The sequence below is a fragment of the Panthera leo genome, chromosome C1, assembly GCF_018350215.1.
Source record: "Panthera leo isolate Ple1 chromosome C1, P.leo_Ple1_pat1.1, whole genome shotgun sequence".
Taxonomy (NCBI): Eukaryota; Metazoa; Chordata; class Mammalia; order Carnivora; family Felidae; genus Panthera; species Panthera leo.
The window spans coordinates 213,392,996-213,410,926 of NC_056686.1; the positions used below are offsets into that span (position 1 = coordinate 213,392,996).

Below are 17,931 nucleotides of genomic sequence, written 5' to 3' on the forward strand. Positions count from 1 at the left end.
AGATGGAGAAAAATTGGTGGTGGTAGCAATTGAGTGCCTCGTTTTAGGTCATGTGATCTAGGGAGGCCTCTGAAAAGATGGCAGGAGTAGCAGAGTCTTGAAGAAAGTGCTTTTCGTGGATATGACTTGAGGCAGAGCAGTCGTCATTTTTGGATCTGGGGGGTGTGGTTCACTGAAGGCCGTGGGTACACAGAGAAGGGGGAGTTGTCTATACATACTCACCATGTAGAGTGCTTGACCTTATCCAGTAGGTGAAACTTACTTCATCTTAAAAATTACCTTCTTTCCCACCCTCTAAAAAAAGAAGGACCACTTCCTGTAAAATAATTTATTTTCTAAAAAGTTACCAACAAGTAGATGCAGAGCAGAATAGATCTACTCTCTTTAAGACTAGAAACTGTTCCAGTATCTTTGGTCTCTGCTGAATGAAAAAATAATAGTGGTCATCAGAGTTGGAATCCTGGGACTCGTTCATCATTCAGTCAGTCAGAAGTTAATGGTTGCCTTATTTGTGTTTTCATTTGATTAATTCTCTTTGAACTGTTATTTTTCACACTCTTCAAGAGGTATAAAATGCTACTCAGTAGATATTTCTCATGTAGGTAAACCTAGGATAATTGTATTTCATTCTTTCCTGGAGGTACCCTTTGCATGCCCCCCCCCCCCCCCTCCTGTTCAAATCTGGGTGCTCTTGGTTTGCTGCACAGCTTGTTCTATTTTCTTTCTCAAATTCTTACCATTTGTATGTTGCCCTCCTGGACTGGTTTTTTTTTTTCTCATAATTTCTCTCTCATTTTTAACCTGTCTTTTTATCTTTTTTGATGGGAGCATTTCCTTTATCTTCCGTTTCAGTCCTTCTGTTGAGCTGTAATGTATGTGATCTTATTTCAAATTTCCCTGAGTATTTTGTTCTCAAAGTGTTTCTTTTTATAGCCTCTTTTTTTTTCATTGAATTTACTTCTTACCTTTCTAAAATTACTTACTGATACCTTTTAAAAAAGCTAGCTTGTGCCCATTTTCCCTTGTTTGTGTTTCCACTGAATTTCTTTTTTTTTCTTTTCTTTTTTTTAATTTGATCTTTGGCTTTCATTTTAGAAGCTTATGTCAAATCGGTCCTGAGCTGTTTATTTATATTTAGGATTAGAGATTCTGGCATACACAAGACTTCGGTGGGCTTTGCCGCAGTGATCTCTCGCAGGGCTGTTCTGTTGGGGGAGTCCTCCCATCTATTTGTATTTTATAGGTGTATCCTTTTGTGCTAGGTCAGCTTCCCCACAGAATAACCTACCAATCTGGCTCAGCCTCTCGAAAGAGGAACTTTTCCGTTTTCTGAGAGCTGCCCACTTACATCGCATTGCAGAGGCAGCTGGGATCTTAACTGCTACTTTTTACAGATTTTCAGGCAGGTTTTCCTCTGTTACCCACACTTTTAATTCCTGAGCTTTCTAGATGAATTAGCCTGTTTCTGAGCTTCATTTACTTAGGTTTCAGTTTACTGGGTCTGTTACATTGGGTGTCATTATTTGCTTTTCTTTTTTCTTTCTTTCTTTTTTTAAAGACCTGCGAGTTTTTTTCTTTCCTTTTTTTTTTTTTTTTAAAGTTTATTTATTTATTTTGAGACAGAGAGTGCATGCGCACTCATGTCGGGGGGTGGGGAGCAGAGAGAGGGACGGGCACCCCTGCTTTTCAGCTTGTAAAATCTGTTTTGTTGTTTTTGTCCTTATGGGTTTATGCTTTTTAAAAGCATCTGTATACATATATGTATATGTGCATACATACATACATATATATACACACACATATACGTATGTATGTGTATGTATCTGTGTATTTTATTATTTTTTTCCTGTCATTTTGGTAGGGCTTTAGGAAGTTCATATGATTTTCAGTTCTATACTTAACCAAAAGTCCTACTTAATTTTTAAGAAGGAATTCTGCATTTGATCTTTTTATTCTCCTTTCAGTACCTCTGGTAGCTTACATCTTTATTTGAAGCAAAGTAGTTAACCCTGTCAGGCGCTTAATTTTGTACAGCTGTTATGTATTTGCATTCCATTTACCACACTGGATATTTGTAACTAGTATTTTAAAATCCAGAGTCTTAAGCTAGCTCCTATCTTTGTGCAACAGCAAAGGCGGCAGCAGAGGGAATTGATGAAAGCTCTCCAGCAGCAGCAGCAGCAGCAGCAGCAAAAACTCTCAGGTTGGGGGAATGTCAGCAAACCTGCAGGTACTGCGAAGTCTCTTCTAGAGATACAGCAGGAAGAAGCCAGGCAGATGCAGAAGCAACAGCAGCAGCAGCAGCACCAGCAACCAAACAGAGCCCGGAACAATACGGTGGGTCCGGCTTCCTGAGCACGCGTGGTGTGGATTGGCGTTAGAAGTGACCTTTTCGAACGTTTGTGGACTCTCATCTTTTTGGTATTGTTAACCACATCATTTGTCTCTTCTTCCTTAACAGCATTCCAACTTGCACACCAGCATTGGGAATTCTGTTTGGGGCTCTATAAATACTGGTCCCCCTAATCAGTGGGCGTCTGACCTAGTCAGTAGTATCTGGAGTAATGCAGACACTAAAAACTCCAACATGGGATTCTGGGATGATGCAGTGAAAGAGGTGGGACCTAGGAATTCTACAAATAAAAATAAAAACAACGCCAGTCTCAGGTAGGGCTCAAAATGATCACACCTATGCTCTTCGGAGGGTTGGGGGATGGGGAGGGGCGTGTGTGGAGTGGGGATATTGGGTGGGCGTGAAAAGGTAGCTCTTCAGTTTTTGCTTGTTTTCATCCATGTCCAAGCATGGAAGGCTGTAGTTTGGTGACTGCTTTCTTCCCCATGGAAACATATCTGTGTTATGTCTAGGGGCTCTTTGTATTGCTGGGCACTTAGTCCATTGCCTGTCACTTGGTAACCACTTAATAAATATTAGGAGTAGTATATATATAAAGTTTATTTGTTTTGAGAGAGAGAGAAAGTATTAGTCAGTGAGGGGCAAAGAGAGAGAAAGAATCCCAAGCAGGCTCCACACTGTCAGTGAAGAGCCCGATTTGGGAATTTTGATCTCACAAACTGTGAGATCATGACCTGAGCCAAAGTCGGACACTCAACTGACTGAGCCACCCAGACATCCCGAGGAATAGAGTATTTTTTGTTGTCGTTGAACATTTCTCCAAGATATTCTCTAGATCTTAGCATTTTTTCCTAAATGTATATTTTTAAGTTAGTTAGACTGTAGGGAGTATTATAAACACCTCTCTAATGACCTTAAACCTATTTATTTTTATGGTAAATTAATGACATTTCACCTTTGTCTTTCTTTCCTCAGTATACGGTGTTCTTGGATGAGCATGGGTTTTAATGATAAATACATGAATCAAATCCCAGCACTACCACTTATTAGCTGTGTGACCTTGGGCAAGAGGGAACCTCTTTGAGCCTCAGTTCCCTCATCTGTAAAATGAAGATGATAATAACGATTTCATGGGCGTGGTTGTACAGATTAAATGAATGCACACGAAGTAGTTAGTGAAGTGCCTGGCACATAGTGACTACTTAATAAATGGTAGTGTTGTCAGATTGTCTCTTCTCGTTTGAGGGTCTCACATATTAAGACTAGGACTCTAAACAACTGTCAGTTTATTGAGCATCTTTGCCAGGCACTGTGCTCTAGGCCTTGACATACAATATCTTTTTTCCTTATAATCCAAAGAAGTATTAGTACCATTTTACAGATGAGTAAACTGAGGCTTAGCAAAATTTAAAAACTTACCAAAAGACACATAGGAATAATTTAACCATTTTTGTGGCAAGGCGCCCTATATTCACAAATCAGAATGTATTAGCTGAGGCTAGGTTGTAAGCAGGTATTGAGTCCCCCTGGCCCCCAATCCATTTGAAGTATGGGGTTTTTTTGTTTTATGTTTTTCTTCGTTTTTGGAGCCAAGCGTTGGATTACTGGACAGCCATCCAGTGTTGCCAAGACATTATTTATGGTGTTGTAGTATAATCATATAGTAACAGTTTCTGGGAATATAATATCGCCCTATTGTTTTGCTTTAGTAAATCTGTAGGTGTGTCTAACCGGCAGAATAAGAAAGTAGAAGAAGAAGAAAAGTTGCTGAAGCTCTTTCAGGGAGTAAATAAAGCCCAAGATGGATTTACCCAGTGGTGTGAACAGATGCTTCATGCCCTTAATACGGCAAATAACTTGGATGGTAAGAATTGGGGAGGGAAACCCAGCATGTGGAATGGCAGCGTAGGAGCCCCAAAAAGGTTTGCCAATTGGAATAATGGGCCAAAACTCAGGAGGTGAAAGGTAATGGAGGTCAGATCCTGTACCTACCGTAAGAACTTGACTCTTTCATAGTATTGTAAACACTACTTGTGAGAAAAGTCCTGTAATACCGTGTTCAAATAGGTTATCAGTGGTTGCCAAAAAATAAGTACTGTTGTCAGGCTGTCTTACGATGTACAGGACAGAGAAGGTCACGGTTCCATATGGGTCATTTTGTGGGGGACATGCCAGCCAGTCCACGTCCATAGGAACGTAACTCATGGTGGAGACAAAGGTTATCCTGGGCGAGAAAAGCCTGAAGTGATGTGAGAACTTTCCCTTCCTGCCTTTGGCGGCAGGGGTGGGAATTGTGTGACAGAGCGAGTAGACTCATTTTGTGCTGGATGAAACTAGGACCAGTGAGTGGAAGTGAAAAGGTTTGAGGGCAATTTGAAGAAAACTTTCTAAGTGTTAGTTGATCACAGAAGAGAATCATCTGCCTTAGATGGAAATGAGTCCTTGCCCCTACCCTCAATTGTTTGAACCAGAGACCAGCTTGGTGTGGAAGGGATTCCTGTAACTGATAGGCTACGTTGAACTAGTCTATCTCCAGTATCTTAACTACTAAAACCAAGGATGTTTTAAAAACAGAACAGTAAAGGAACGGAAGCGTTCCTTTGCATCATCGTTAACAGTATCTAATGGTCTGAAAGAACCAGGGAAAACAATAGTAAATAATAGTAATGGCTACCATTCATTAAGCACCTGTCATGTGCTAGGCACTTTCTAGCAGTTAACATATGTTATTCCAGTTATTTAATTTTTGCAATAATTTCATAAGGTACCTTTACAATGTAGGTGATATTATCCCCATTTTATAAATTAGGAAACAGAGGCTCAGAATGGTTAAGTAATTCATCAAGGTCACACAGCGAGCAAATTTCAGAGTCAGGTTTTCAACCCATGTCTGTCTAATTCTGACACTTGTGCTTTTTCTCCTGCACCACACTGCTTGCAACGCTCCATTTGATTCCTTTCTAAACAAATGGTATCTCCATGAAGTGAAAGTTCCCGGGGGGTGTGGTTGTATTTTTAGTTATCTGTCACGGTGCCCGACACACATCATAGCACTTAATAAATAATTGATTGGATTTAAGGAAAGAAAAAATGAATTTCCGGGTGACTTCTTAGGCAAGCAGTTTTTTCAATCAATATAACATTTAGTTTTTACTAAAGTAACATTTAGTGAAACTAAGCATGCATGATGTGTCTTTGTTGGACTTGATGCTATTTGAGATAATTTTGGTCATTGCAATGACAGTGGGCTTTTTTTTTTTTTCCTCAGTAGATTAAAGAATATTTAACACAGTAGCTGCTTACCTTTCAAGTTTACATGATTGAGTTGGTCGTAGGTGTGACAGTATATTAAAAACAAACTGATTTCTTGCATGTGATATTTCATTGTTACTTTTTATGTCTTCTCCCCTCTCATGTTGCAGTTCCCACATTTGTTTCTTTCCTGAAAGAAGTAGAATCTCCTTATGAGGTCCATGATTATATTAGGGCCTATCTAGGAGATACATCTGAGGCCAAGGAGTTTGCCAAGCAGTTCCTCGAGCGCCGTGCCAAACAGAAAGCCAACCAACGGCAGCAGCAGCAGCAGCAGCAGCAACAGCAGCAGCAGCAGCAACAGCAGCAGCAGCAGCAGCAGCAGGTATGAATGAGGCAGTAGTTTGTATGGTGCTCCTGAGAGTGAGTTAAAAATTTTTTGTTTTAATGTTTATTTATTTTTGAGAGAGACAGAGGCAGAATGCGAGTGGGTGAGGGGCAGAGAGAGAGGGAGACACAGAATCCGAAACGGGCTCCAGGCTCCGAGCTGTCAGCACATGGCCCGACGCAGGGCTTGAACTCACGAGCTGTGAGATCATGAGCTGAGCTGAAGTTGGACGCTTCACTGACTAAGCCACCCAGGTGCCCAAAGATACCATTTCTAAAAAATGTTTATTTTGAGAGAGAGAGCGAGCATGCATGCAAGCGGAGGAGGGGCAGAGAGAGAGGGGAGACAGAGGATCCAAAGTGGGCTCTGCACTGATAGCAGAGAGTCCGGTGTGGGCTCCAACTCACGAACTGTGACACCGTGACCTGAGCCGAAGTCAAACACTTAACTGACTGAGCTACCTAGGTGCCCCAAAAGATACCATTTTTATACCGTAGCTTTTTAAAATGTGGTAGATTCGGGGCACCTGGGTCCATCGTCCGACTCTGGATTTCGGCTCAGGTCATGATCTTGTGCTTCATGGGATCGAGCCCCACGTTGGGCTCCTCCCTGGCAGCACAGAGCCTACTTGGGATTCTTTCTCTCTCTGCCCCACCCCTGCTCATTCCCTTTCTCTTTCTTTCTCTCTCTCTCTCTCTCTCTCTCTCTGTCTCTGTCTCTGTCTCTGTCTCTCGGTTAAATAAATACACTTAAGAAGAAATGTGGTAGACTTGATAATTTCAAATTACATATCCAGAGACTTTTTGCAAATTTCCCAAATGGCACATATAATCGTTCTCGATTCCATTCTCCGTGGTGCGTACATCTTCCTCAAATTGCAGATTCCAATTTGTCATAGACCCATAAATTTTTTGAATAGTTAACACCTACAAATGTTAAATCTCCAGTGCGCAGGATCCACTGGACCCAATATTGACACTACTGTAGCATGTCAGACGTTCGTGTGTTGTTGATGGGGATGTAAAAGTACAGTCAGTTCTCATTATTCGTGGTAGTTCTGTTTTGTAGATCGCCACTCACACTGAATTAGCGGAGAGTGAACCTGTTGCTCCAGGGGAAACACCCAGTTAGGTTTCCGTGAACCTCTGGTCACAACATTTTTGTCAGCCGATCAATATGTAACCTTGTTTTATGCGTGTTTCTGTTTAAAGATGCCTTATTTAATATATTGTTAATTCCTTAACATTGCACTCATGGCCAGCAGCATAAGAGCTCACGCCTGAATAACGCTTATCTAACAAGTGTATTTTCTCCATAAGGTGTGGCACAGCCTTCTTGCACTGAGGAACACCAGACAGCACCTTAAACGTGGGGTCATTGCAAACAGTGACAGCATAAAGCACCAACAAGCATAAAAATGTGAAAATCATGACACTAAATAGGCTGAAAAAGATACTTGTTCACAGTATGGGAGCTAAGACAAGAAGGCAGCTTACTGCCCTGTTCCACCTCAGCTGGAAATGTGTTCCTCAGGCAAGGCAGAGTTTTCACTGCTCTGTACATTTGCATATTCAGAATAACCATAAAAGCATTGCAAGTTTTGATTTTGGGGTTACAAATAAACTATAGCCAGTGAGTGAATTTGCAAATCTGGAATCTGTGAATAATGAGGATCAGTTATACAAGTTTTATGAAAGATGAGCTGGCAAGGCTCGTGGAGAGCTTAAGAATATTCGTGTTCTTTAGTCCTGTAATTGTGTTAGAGATTATGTTTGTTATCGGTCATTTCGTATCAGTCGTTACATATATTCACTGTATAAAAGATAACAGTGAAGTACAAGGCGTTTACAATCCATTTCGGTAGATGGGCTAACGGGGATCAAGTGAAGGAAAGTGAGAGGTATAAACATGAACAGCACAAGGGAAAATGAGGAATCAGAAGGGAAGATGTTGTGTAGCAATACAGACCGCTCTTTGCATTTGTGAGATGGCGTCGCCGTGTGCCTAAATTGGAAGGTGGAGGCCCCTTGTGCGTGCACATGTGCACATAGCCGGGCTTGTCCTTTCACCGCACTCTCTCCACTCTTCCCCTGCCACTGCCGCCACCTGTGCCTTCCACTAGCTCATTGAATCAGATCCCAGTTTAAAATGGAATTGCTCTAGTAAGAGCAACGGGGAAGTGTGAATGGCTTATAGACTGTTTCACAGTTTAACTAGTTGGTAGAAAGTGTATGGATAACATTTGGGGACCAGATCTCTTCTAGGATTGCCAATGGGAATAAAATACATGATACTAATTTTGTTTGGTAACAGGCTGCCAGCTAGCCTGCAGCCTGTCCTCGCTGTCCTGGGGCTCAGAGACAAAGGGACCTTGTACTGTGCTGTAAATTGCTGGAGTACAGAAGTCTGTTTGGTTGTTTGCCGTGTATTTGGTTTCCTGGTGGATGGTACAGACTCCTCGTATACCAGAGACGTTTTGACGCACGTGTTGCCACGGTGGGGTGGATACCCGGAGTTACCAGGACAGGCCTTTTGGGATGTCTGAATCTAAGTGAAGGGAAAGAGTGGCCCAGTGAATTCCTCTTGCTTTCCCTATTACCAGAATCCACGATAGGCTTTCTGTTTTTAGTCTCGTACCTGATAAGGTAAGGGCAAATCAACCATTTTCTTAGAGGGGACCACACTTGTGTCCACTGTGTAACCTCAGTCGTGACATCTTGTTTCACAGGACTCTGTGTGGGGAATGAATCACAGTGCACTCCATTCAGTATTTCAGACCAATCAAAGCAACAACCAACAATCCAATTTTGAGGCCGTACAAAGTGGCAAGAAGAAGAAAAAGCAGAAGATGGTCCGAGCAGATCCCAGTTTATTAGGTGAGCAAGGGCCTAAAGTCTCAGCTGGGTGTTGGGGTGTGCAGGTTATAGCAGTATCATTGAGTCCCATGATGGAATGTTTTTCATAAAGGGAAATATTTCTTATATAAAATTAATTTTTTAAACCAGCTTAAATTAAGTAATATTTACTCGGCACATCAGTGTAAGAGCTACGCCTTGCGTGCTCTAGGGAATATGAAAAGTATTTACTTACATTGTCTGGTGCTGTAAACTTTGAAGCCTTAAATTTCATATTTAATATGAATTTTCCTAAAAGACCTTTTAATTTAGTTGGAAGATAATGCTAATGGAGAAAAGTAAAAGTTGTAAAAATTTAAATGCTGATTTGTGAGAAGCTGACCATAAATCCAATCAGGTATTCAAACAACTAGTATTTGTCGATATCCATTATGTATGTATGTATATCCAATTTTCAGAGTCATTCTGCCTTCCCAGGTCATGTTTCCAGTTTACCGGTGAGTAAATCAAGGCCCAGAGGATTTAGAACATTTTCTAAAGTCACATAGCTGTTCAGCAGTAGGGCTGGGATTTCACAGGAGGCCTGTTTCCTTCCCACTCTTCCGTTGGCCACAACTATTCTTGTCTAGCATTGAGAACCAGAATCTTCTTGCTAGGACAGCTTCATGGGAATGGTGACACCAGAACTGGGGCTTTGAAAGACTGGCAGGAAGGACAGGCATTAGTGTTTCTGGAATAATAAACCATCTAGACAAAGTTGATGCAGGCCCCTTGTGTTTCTTAAATAGGCCTAACACCCTCACAGGCTATGATGAAATTAAGATGATTCTCTCTCTCTCTTTTTTTAATGAATGTAAAATAGGCTATTAAAAACCATGCTTTCTGGAATAGAATGATTATATTGGCAAAGATAGCAGGTTGGGATGTTGGCCCAGGCAGGAGACAGACTAATTAGGCTGCACTATAGACCAGGTGAAAGGTCCTGGTGGCCTGGAATAGGGTTTTGGCAGTAGATGGAGAGGAGTTAGATGGATTTCAGAAACTTAGGGGACAGAATTGGCTGGACAAGGGGAATGGAAGGGTTTGGGCAGCAGGATGGGTAGTGTTGCCATTTGCTGAAAGGATGAGCCCTGGAAAATGGAGCAGGCTTATGGAGTAAGGATGTGGTTGTTGAAGTGTGTTGGGCGGGTCCAGGGTGACATCAGGTGGTGATGCCCCTGTGAGCCGCAAACACAGTGAGCGGTGGATTGCCATCCTCCTCTGCCCTCAGGGTCCCTGCCTTCCCTGCGCAGTTTCCTGCCCTGGAGAAAAACAAAATGTCAGTAATAAAAACCTACCTTTGTGGATTGTCCTTTGGAACTGAGGCCTGAGAGCTGGCTTGGAAACAGAGAGGTCTGGTGAAACGCTGTTTTCTTCTGCCTGTCTCAGAAATTTATGTTAAGAATGGATGGAACAGTCTTACATCTCATCCAGTTTTGACAGAAGTGGGTGAATATAGATTTAAAAGTGTTCCTAGAAATTCTGGATGTGGGCTCTACCTAAGGAGACCTTATTTATTGCTCTTTAGCTATGGCTCTCGAAGGGTAGGCTGTCAGAGAAAAGGTTCTTCTGAAAAGGAGGTAAAGCTCTTTGAATTAAATATTCAGTCTGACCCCATCCCTCTTACAGACCCCAGAAAAAAGGGACTTAAAACTCCCTTCAGGAGAATGAGAGATTATTTTAGGAATAGAGTTTAAGGAATCGATTTATCTTGAAGGGGAAGAAAAAATATATATAAGGGAAATAAAACGTTCAACAGAGTATTGAGAAGACTCATTTGTGTGGGCTTGTACCTTTTAATGAAAATTTCTGCTCATTTAAATTTCTCTCTGAAAATGCTTCTGATAATTACTAATTTCTGTCCCTTACCTTCTCATTTCTATTTATTACTATTTTAATTGATACATGTCTTAATTGGTTTACAGATTGAGAAAGATTAATAAATGTCCATCAGTCACAGTAACCCATAGACAGGTTCTCATTTGGTCCAGAATTATCCATTGAGAAAGTAGTCACTGATCAAAAGAGAACTTTGCTTCTAAAATAGAAGGGTGCCCTTGTGAACCAGTATCCATTATTTGGATATGATAAGTTTCACACACAACGGCATTTCCCCCCAGTCATACTTCCCTTATAAGAACAGTCGCTCAGGGGTGCCTGGGTGGCTCAGTAGGTTATGCATCCGACTTCTGCTCAGGTCATGATTTCAGCATTTGTGAATTTGAGCCCCACATCGGGCTCTCTGCTGTCAGTTCCTCTGTCTCCCTCCCTCTCTGTCCCTTTCCTGCTCTCACACACACTCTCTCTCTCAAAAATAAACATTAGAAAAAAAAAAAAAAGAAAAAGATCTCTCAGACCTTAAAGAAGTCATGCGAGTGAGAGGTAGTCATTTGTTCTGATCCTAACAGAGTGTAGTCTTTAGAACTAGGCATAGTGGGCTTACATCCTCCTTTGTATTGCCCATTGTGCTGGGTTTTGTGACCAGTAAATGAAACCATGTCTGCTAAAAACTTAGCCCAGTAATTGACATATTGTCGATTAATAAGTAAGGAACTTTTTTTTTGGCCCACTTTTTTTCCGTCTTCACATGATTAAAATTAATTTAGTTTGTGTTTTTATTACGTTTCCACTTTTATCGCATGTAGCTCATTGTTTTTATCACGGTTCATCTGTTCTTGAGATACATGTGAAGTCAAAAACCTGCTTCAGAATAGAGTCATAGCTCATTTCATAAGCTGTCTGGTCTTTAAGTTTTTATAGTTACCTAATTAAACTGTTACTTTCAAATAGGGACACTAAGCCTTTTGTTATTTTCAAGACAAAAGTCTTGTGGGCTGTGGGAACACAGTTGATGGGTAGAACTACGGTTGGGGTTTGGAGCCCTAACCCCTTGTAGTCTTAGGCCTTGTAAGCAGCTTGTACCACAGCTTCCTCGCTCACTCTCCCTCTTGCTCTCCCTCTCTGTCTCTTCCTCTTGAGGAATATCAAATCTTGATATTTTGAGTCAAGAATATAGTGTAATTAAGCTATTTTTATTATGTGAGCCTTTTTTATTATTTTTTTTAAAAGTTAATTTATTTTGAGAGAGAGAGAGTGTGAGTGGGGGAAGGGCAGAGAGAGACAGAGACAGAGACAGAGACAGAGAGAGACAGAGAATATCCCAAGCAGGCTCTACACTGTCAGCACAGAGCCTGATGTGGGGCTCAGACCTATGAACCGTGAGATCATGACCTGATCCAAAGTCGGACGCTTACGTGACAGTGCTACCCTGGTGCCCCTATTATCCATACATTTAAAATGTGTCTTTGTTTGGGGCACTGTTATGGTGCAGTTGGTTAAGCGTCGGACTTCAGCTCAGGTCGTGATCTTGCGGTTCGTGGGTCGGAGCCCCGTATCAGGCTCTGTGCTGACAGCTCAGAGGCTGGAGCCTGCTTCGGATCCTGTGTCTCCCGCTCTCTCTGTCTCCCGCTCCCTCCCCCACTCGGGTTCTGTCTCTCTCTGTCATAAACAAACAAACATTAAAAAAATAAATAAAATGTGTCTTTGTTTGAAAACTTGAACATTAAAGAAAAAAGGGGGCAGAACACTCAAGTAATGTTAACAACTAACTGCTTTCACATAGGAGAGTTTACTTTTTGATACTCAAATAAGAGCTGAAACAGATTGAACAGATTTCATTTAGGGTAGATGAACTGAAAGCTTTTTGGGAGTCCCTTGTTCCAAAGAAGCCCTGTTAATAATACTTTGTCTATCTCTGGTTATGAAGTTTATAGAAAAATTACATATGTGTGGCTGAAGGGATTAGGTTTTCAAACGTTGGTAGTGTTTGTGAGTACTGATCGTTGCCTTCGATGGTGGTACTAATATTACTTTCTCTAAACCAGATTCCATTTTGGTTAATCCATATGGCTAACTGAAATCCCTTCCTTTGCAAGCACTGTCATCTTTTTGTGCTCTCTACTCTCAGGGCTCACAGGATCATGTAGTGGATCTTGCCTGAAGCCTCCTATCCTCGAATGGCAAAAGCTCTTGGCCAAAACTTTGAAAAAGTTTTTGACCCATTGAGGGGGAAAAAGTATTCCCAATAGCCAGTGGGACTGAAGTAATATCTATCCCACTTAGAATTCACAGTCTTCTGGTCAGGTAGTTACAAAGTATTTGGCATATGTTATTCTCTCTCTCCCCTCTGCCCACATCTCTATTAAAGTGCCCATCCTGAATGAACTTTCCCCGCCAGCCCCCCTGACTTGGCCTTAACACATGCTTACAGCCAGATTGTTCTCAGGAATCGCTAAGGCACTAGTTCGTAATTCATTTTTTCCCTCCCTAATTAAATTATACCAGAACCCTGAGGAGTAAATAAAAATAAAGAATCTCTCACTGCAAGGGCAGAGTACCACTCTCCGACCTTCATTCTTCTTTCTCCTTCCTTTCTTTAGTATCCCTATGGCAAGCTAAAACACGAGAGACTTCTCTTCCAGCCCACTGATGGGAATTCAAGCCCCATGGTTGTTCGGGTGTGGTCACTCATTGCCAATTTTTTCCGGCAGGGTTTTCAGTCAATGCTTCATCAGAGCGACTCAATATGGGTGAAATCGAGACTTTGGATGACTACTGAGCACCTGCCAGTGGACTGGCCTTCCTTCTCCTCTCTGCTGACCATGGATTCTCCACCTTTGGACACAACACTTACTCACCATTTACTCTTTATCACTCTGCAACAAGTCACAGAACCGATCATCTCAGGCTTTTTCTTCTAGCCCTTTGTGTCCAAGATTCTTTAAATTGTTTTTGTTGGTGAGCATCTCAGACTAGATAAGTGGACTGGACCCTGTGTCTTGGGGGTGGCAGTGGGGATTCCTCCCCAACAAGGCTGATTTTGGGCAGCACCTGTTTACTGTGCCGTGATTTCATCTACTGTGTCCCAGAAAGTGTGTTGGGATCTGCCAATAGCTATTTACTTTCTTATGTCACTTTTTTCCCTCCTATTTTCTTTTTCTTCTTTTTAACTCCCCGTAAGAGCAAGGGGTCTAACTGGTGCAATCGTGAAGAGAGTTAATGGTAACAGACATTGACCAGCCACACAATGCCATGAACTGTGACTTGAGTGTCCAACAAGACAGTCAGAGCACCCCCAGTCTGAAGGTTGCATTGCCACTGTTAACTCTGGGATTGCATCAAAGAGGCCCTGAGTGGGGTGGAGTTTAGATTGGATTGGTTTGATGTTGCACACCCCTCGCCTGTTCTTTCTGAGCATCCTTTCGGAGAAAGGATTCGTGTTTTTCTTCATTAGGTAGTGACTTCCAAGCAAGCTGACTTCTCCCTTGGCATACTCCAACCCGATTGGACAAAGGAAACTCTATGGCCTGGGAGAAGAACTTATTCTTAATTTTTCCTTTCTTACAAAAACTGATTTTTTCCCATAAATATTTTTACTTCAGAGGACTAGGACCAGTTTGTTTTGGGCCTTTCTGCTGAAAATTTGTCTCGTTTAAGAGGCAGCTAGGATCTTTACCATATGTATGAATTTGTATAATTTCATTTTGGATAGGGATAAACTTTTGCTTCTGATAAAAGCCCGGAATTTCATCTGGTTCCTCAGAGCATTGCGTGTGTGTCTTGCTGTGGCCCCAAAAGGTTCTGTTTAAAGATTCTGGAATGGCAAGTTGCTTGCCTTTTCCGAAAAGAAAACATACAAAACCTGACCATCTTTAAGACCTTCATCCATGGAAACCACTACACAGGAGAATGCAGTGGGGTGGAGGGGATGGGAGAGAATGGGGGAGAGAAGCCTGGCTTTGGCTTCTGATCATGGCCTCCTAATACCCCTTCACTTCAGTTACAGACGTATTCAAGCCCTATTTATAAACAAGTACTCTTCCTGCCTCCCTCAGCCCCCCACAGAACATCACCTGGAATTGCCAATCACACTTTGGTCTGGAGCCATTGGACCGTCCGTCCCTGTGTGAGAAGTGCTGTGGTTCGGTGGCTCCTAGTCGAGCACCTTTTCTTTCTGTCATCATTGCCTGAAGAAGGCTGGAGTTGCTCTGAGAGCAGTTTGGTTTTGGCTGATTATATTTGGTTTCTATTTTTATTCTTTTGGGTCACCATTCTCCCTATCCCTTCTTGCCTTCCTCCCTCCCTCCCAAACATGTACAATAACTATACAGAGACTGCTACAAACTTGTATATAGTTTTTGGATCAAATAGCATGAGGAGATGGGGAACCATTGAAACTTGGGACTCCTGCTCTCCTTTGCTTTGTAAATTCAAAAGTGGGGGGTGGGGAAGAGGGATAGTTAAAATGTTTACAAAACTTTAAGCTCCCTCGGAACTTTTGCCAGTGTGGAGGAAAATAAAAAAGAACTTAAATAAAACGTGGTGGTATTCTGTCTGAGCACACCTCGTGTACTCACCTTTGTCAAGGCTCAGTTTTGCGCTAAACTGTTTTCTTGGCACCGTGGAGAAGCTCCAGGCGCGTGAGCACCCGAGACACCGAAGCAGCCGTGACTTTTCCTGCCAGGTTATGGAACACTGGCTGGTTCTGTATTTGCGAACGTACAGGTCACGATAAACACGGGTAAGTTTGACCAAATGTCTTTACTCCCTTTCACTGTCCCTTTCTGCTGACTTGTGGGTCGTCTCCTGCCCTCACACCACAGACACACACCCCTGAATGTGCCTTCCAGAGCCTGCCCACACCTTCCAAACTAGACTCCACCGTGTGCTTGTTGAGAGAAAATAAAAATAAATAGAACACAAACATTTGGGGTGGGGTAGGTACATTTGGGGGAGCAAAGTCATTTTCATCATGGAACATTCCATTTAACCAAGAACCTTGCTTCTACTTGAGGAATTTCCCACTTAGTGGAAACAAGCCACTCTTCCCCAGAAATGTTCTTCTGTTTCAGTCCTGCTCCTTTTCACATTCTCATCTGTTCACTCCCTTCCAACCGCCACATTATATCCCTTCCTGTAAACTTATTTGCAAATTAACGTAACTCTTTCTGAGTTTTAAAGTATTTGTTTTGTGCGTGGTTTGCTTTTACTTATTTTAATTTGGATGTTTGAAAAACATACCCAGACAAGACAGTTTTATTATGGAGACTTTCCCCCCAGATAGTTGGTGTTCTCGTTACTGTTGCTGCATAACAACTTACCTCAGACTTATTTACAACAACCCCCTCATTTTGTTGGCAATTTTAAGAGTCACAATTTGGGGGAAGGGCTTAGCTGGGCAGTTCTCGCATGGGGTCTCCTCTGATCGCGGTAAGATGTCAGCCGGGACAATCTTCGGGAGCTTCGATTAGGTTGGCAGGCCAAGACGGATCACTCAGTGTGGCTGGCAGTTGCTTCTGGTTGTTGGCTGGGAGCTCAGCTGGGTTCACGGCTGGAGGAACCATGTATTCCTTTCCACGGTATCCTCAGGCTGGGTGGGCTTAGGTGGCACCTGGCTCCCACCCACCCCGAGGAGAACCAAGCAGGGGCTGCATCACCTTTTCTGACCTAAACTCAGAAGTTCCGTAATGTCGCTCCTGTGGTGCTTTTATTCTGGCAAAGCCCGTGCACACCCATCCAGATTCAGCGGGCTGGGAACACGGGACTCTCCCCATCCTTGTTGGGCGATGTGGTAAGGTCACATCGTAGGAGAGCACGTGGGGTGGGAGACGTTGCCATTTGGGAGAGTTTTCGGCCTAAGATGAGTTCTGCTTCTACATCAAGGAATTTGAACTCTTCATTAGCTCTAAGTTGGGGGATTACTTTTTAATTTTAGGATAGGTAATAGCAGTACTGGCTTTATCTCCGTTACCTTTCTTTTAGGCAAATTGTATAAATATGTAACATAGTGGTGTGTGTGTCCTTTTATACACTTTCTTTAAACTGATCAGATTAAGAAATTGAAGTTTATACAAAATGCCCTCTCTGTGTTACTAATAAAAATAAAAAAGTCTGTATGACAGAAATGCTTCTGTGGAATGAACCCGTTTCTCCCTTGTGCTTCCAGTGTGGAAAGTAGAATTCCCTCACAAGAGCCTCAGGCGTGCACATTCCAAATAGGCTGTAACTTACGACCAAGAGCACATTCCAGATGGAAGTTGGCCTCCCAGTTGATGGGTTTCTTGGAGCGAAAAGAAATAGCCCAGCTCTGGAGATGGATTTGGCCCTGCTTGAGTGCAGGCAGTTCCTGGTGAGGAAACTGCAGTGCCTGCTGAGATCGTAGGGAGACTGGGACCTTGAAGCAGCCAGATGTGTGGGGTTTATTTGAAGGGTGTCACCGGATGTCCTGGGAATGATGAACTCTCCTGGAGGAGAGTTTCCCTCCAGGGATTCATCAGTGGGAATGTTTTGCAACTAAAACAGCATAGCTATGGTTCACTGTATGGGAGGAACAGCACATAGCTGCTGGAAGCAAGGGAAGAGAAGTGGGCTCTTTCCTTCATTACTCCTCTGCGGCCTAAAATCTATCACTGCCCCCCTGTCATTGCTGGCAAAGTGATGACCTCGTGAGGACAAGACTCAAAATAGCACCAACACTGAGTTCAGTTCAGGGGGTATTAAGCAGAGCCATCATTTCTCAAAGATTGTTCACTTGAGTACGGTGGTAGAATAGCATTCCTTGACCGAAAGTTACTTTTTCTTTTGAGTTTCTCGGAGAAGCAGTCCTGAAAATTGTCAGTGGGTCAGTATGAAGTTTGGTTGCATATAAGAGGAGACAAAAAGCAAAGTGAAACAAGATGGTTTCTCAAGTGAAATCTGGAGGTCATCAATCCAAGGCTGGCATGTTGCTCAGGGACCTGGGTTCTTTTGTTTCACCATCCTGATTGTGGCTTACATACTCAACAGTCACTCGTGGTCCAAGGTGACTGCTAGAGCACCAGTCATCAAGCCCATATTCCAGGCAGGAGGAAAGGAGTGAGTTGAAGCAAAAGAAGCACACCTCCCTGCTTCTAGCCCCCAATAAGGAGCTTTTTTAAAATCTTAACCTGTCAGGAATGTAAACACATGACTAAAGTTAGTTGCAAGAAAGGCTGGAAATTTGGGGC

At 42.5% G+C, this 17,931-nt stretch overlaps 1 protein-coding gene across 13 annotated transcripts in view; it reads left to right on the forward strand.

The window, feature by feature from the left end:
• Window positions 1–15,253, forward strand: part of GIGYF2 (GRB10 interacting GYF protein 2) — a 146,976-nt gene extending 131,723 nt beyond the window's left edge. For 7 of the 13 annotated variants that reach the window (XM_042950529.1, XM_042950528.1, XM_042950530.1 and 4 more), the window contains 6 exons: window positions 2,131–2,337; window positions 2,462–2,667; window positions 4,063–4,217; window positions 5,776–5,990; window positions 8,722–8,869; window positions 13,438–15,253. In XM_042950529.1, the coding sequence (XP_042806463.1) occupies window positions 2,131–2,337; window positions 2,462–2,667; window positions 4,063–4,217; window positions 5,776–5,990; window positions 8,722–8,869; window positions 13,438–13,505 (999 nt within the window). In that variant the 3' untranslated portion in view covers window positions 13,506–15,253. Of the gene's footprint in view, window positions 1–2,130; window positions 2,338–2,461; window positions 2,668–4,062; window positions 4,218–5,775; window positions 5,991–8,718; window positions 8,870–13,326; window positions 13,392–13,437 lie in introns of those variants that run through there. The other 6 variants (XR_006205769.1, XM_042950532.1, XM_042950534.1 and 3 more) reach the window with 6 other exon arrangements.
• Window positions 15,254–17,931: the final 2,678 nt, after the last annotated feature.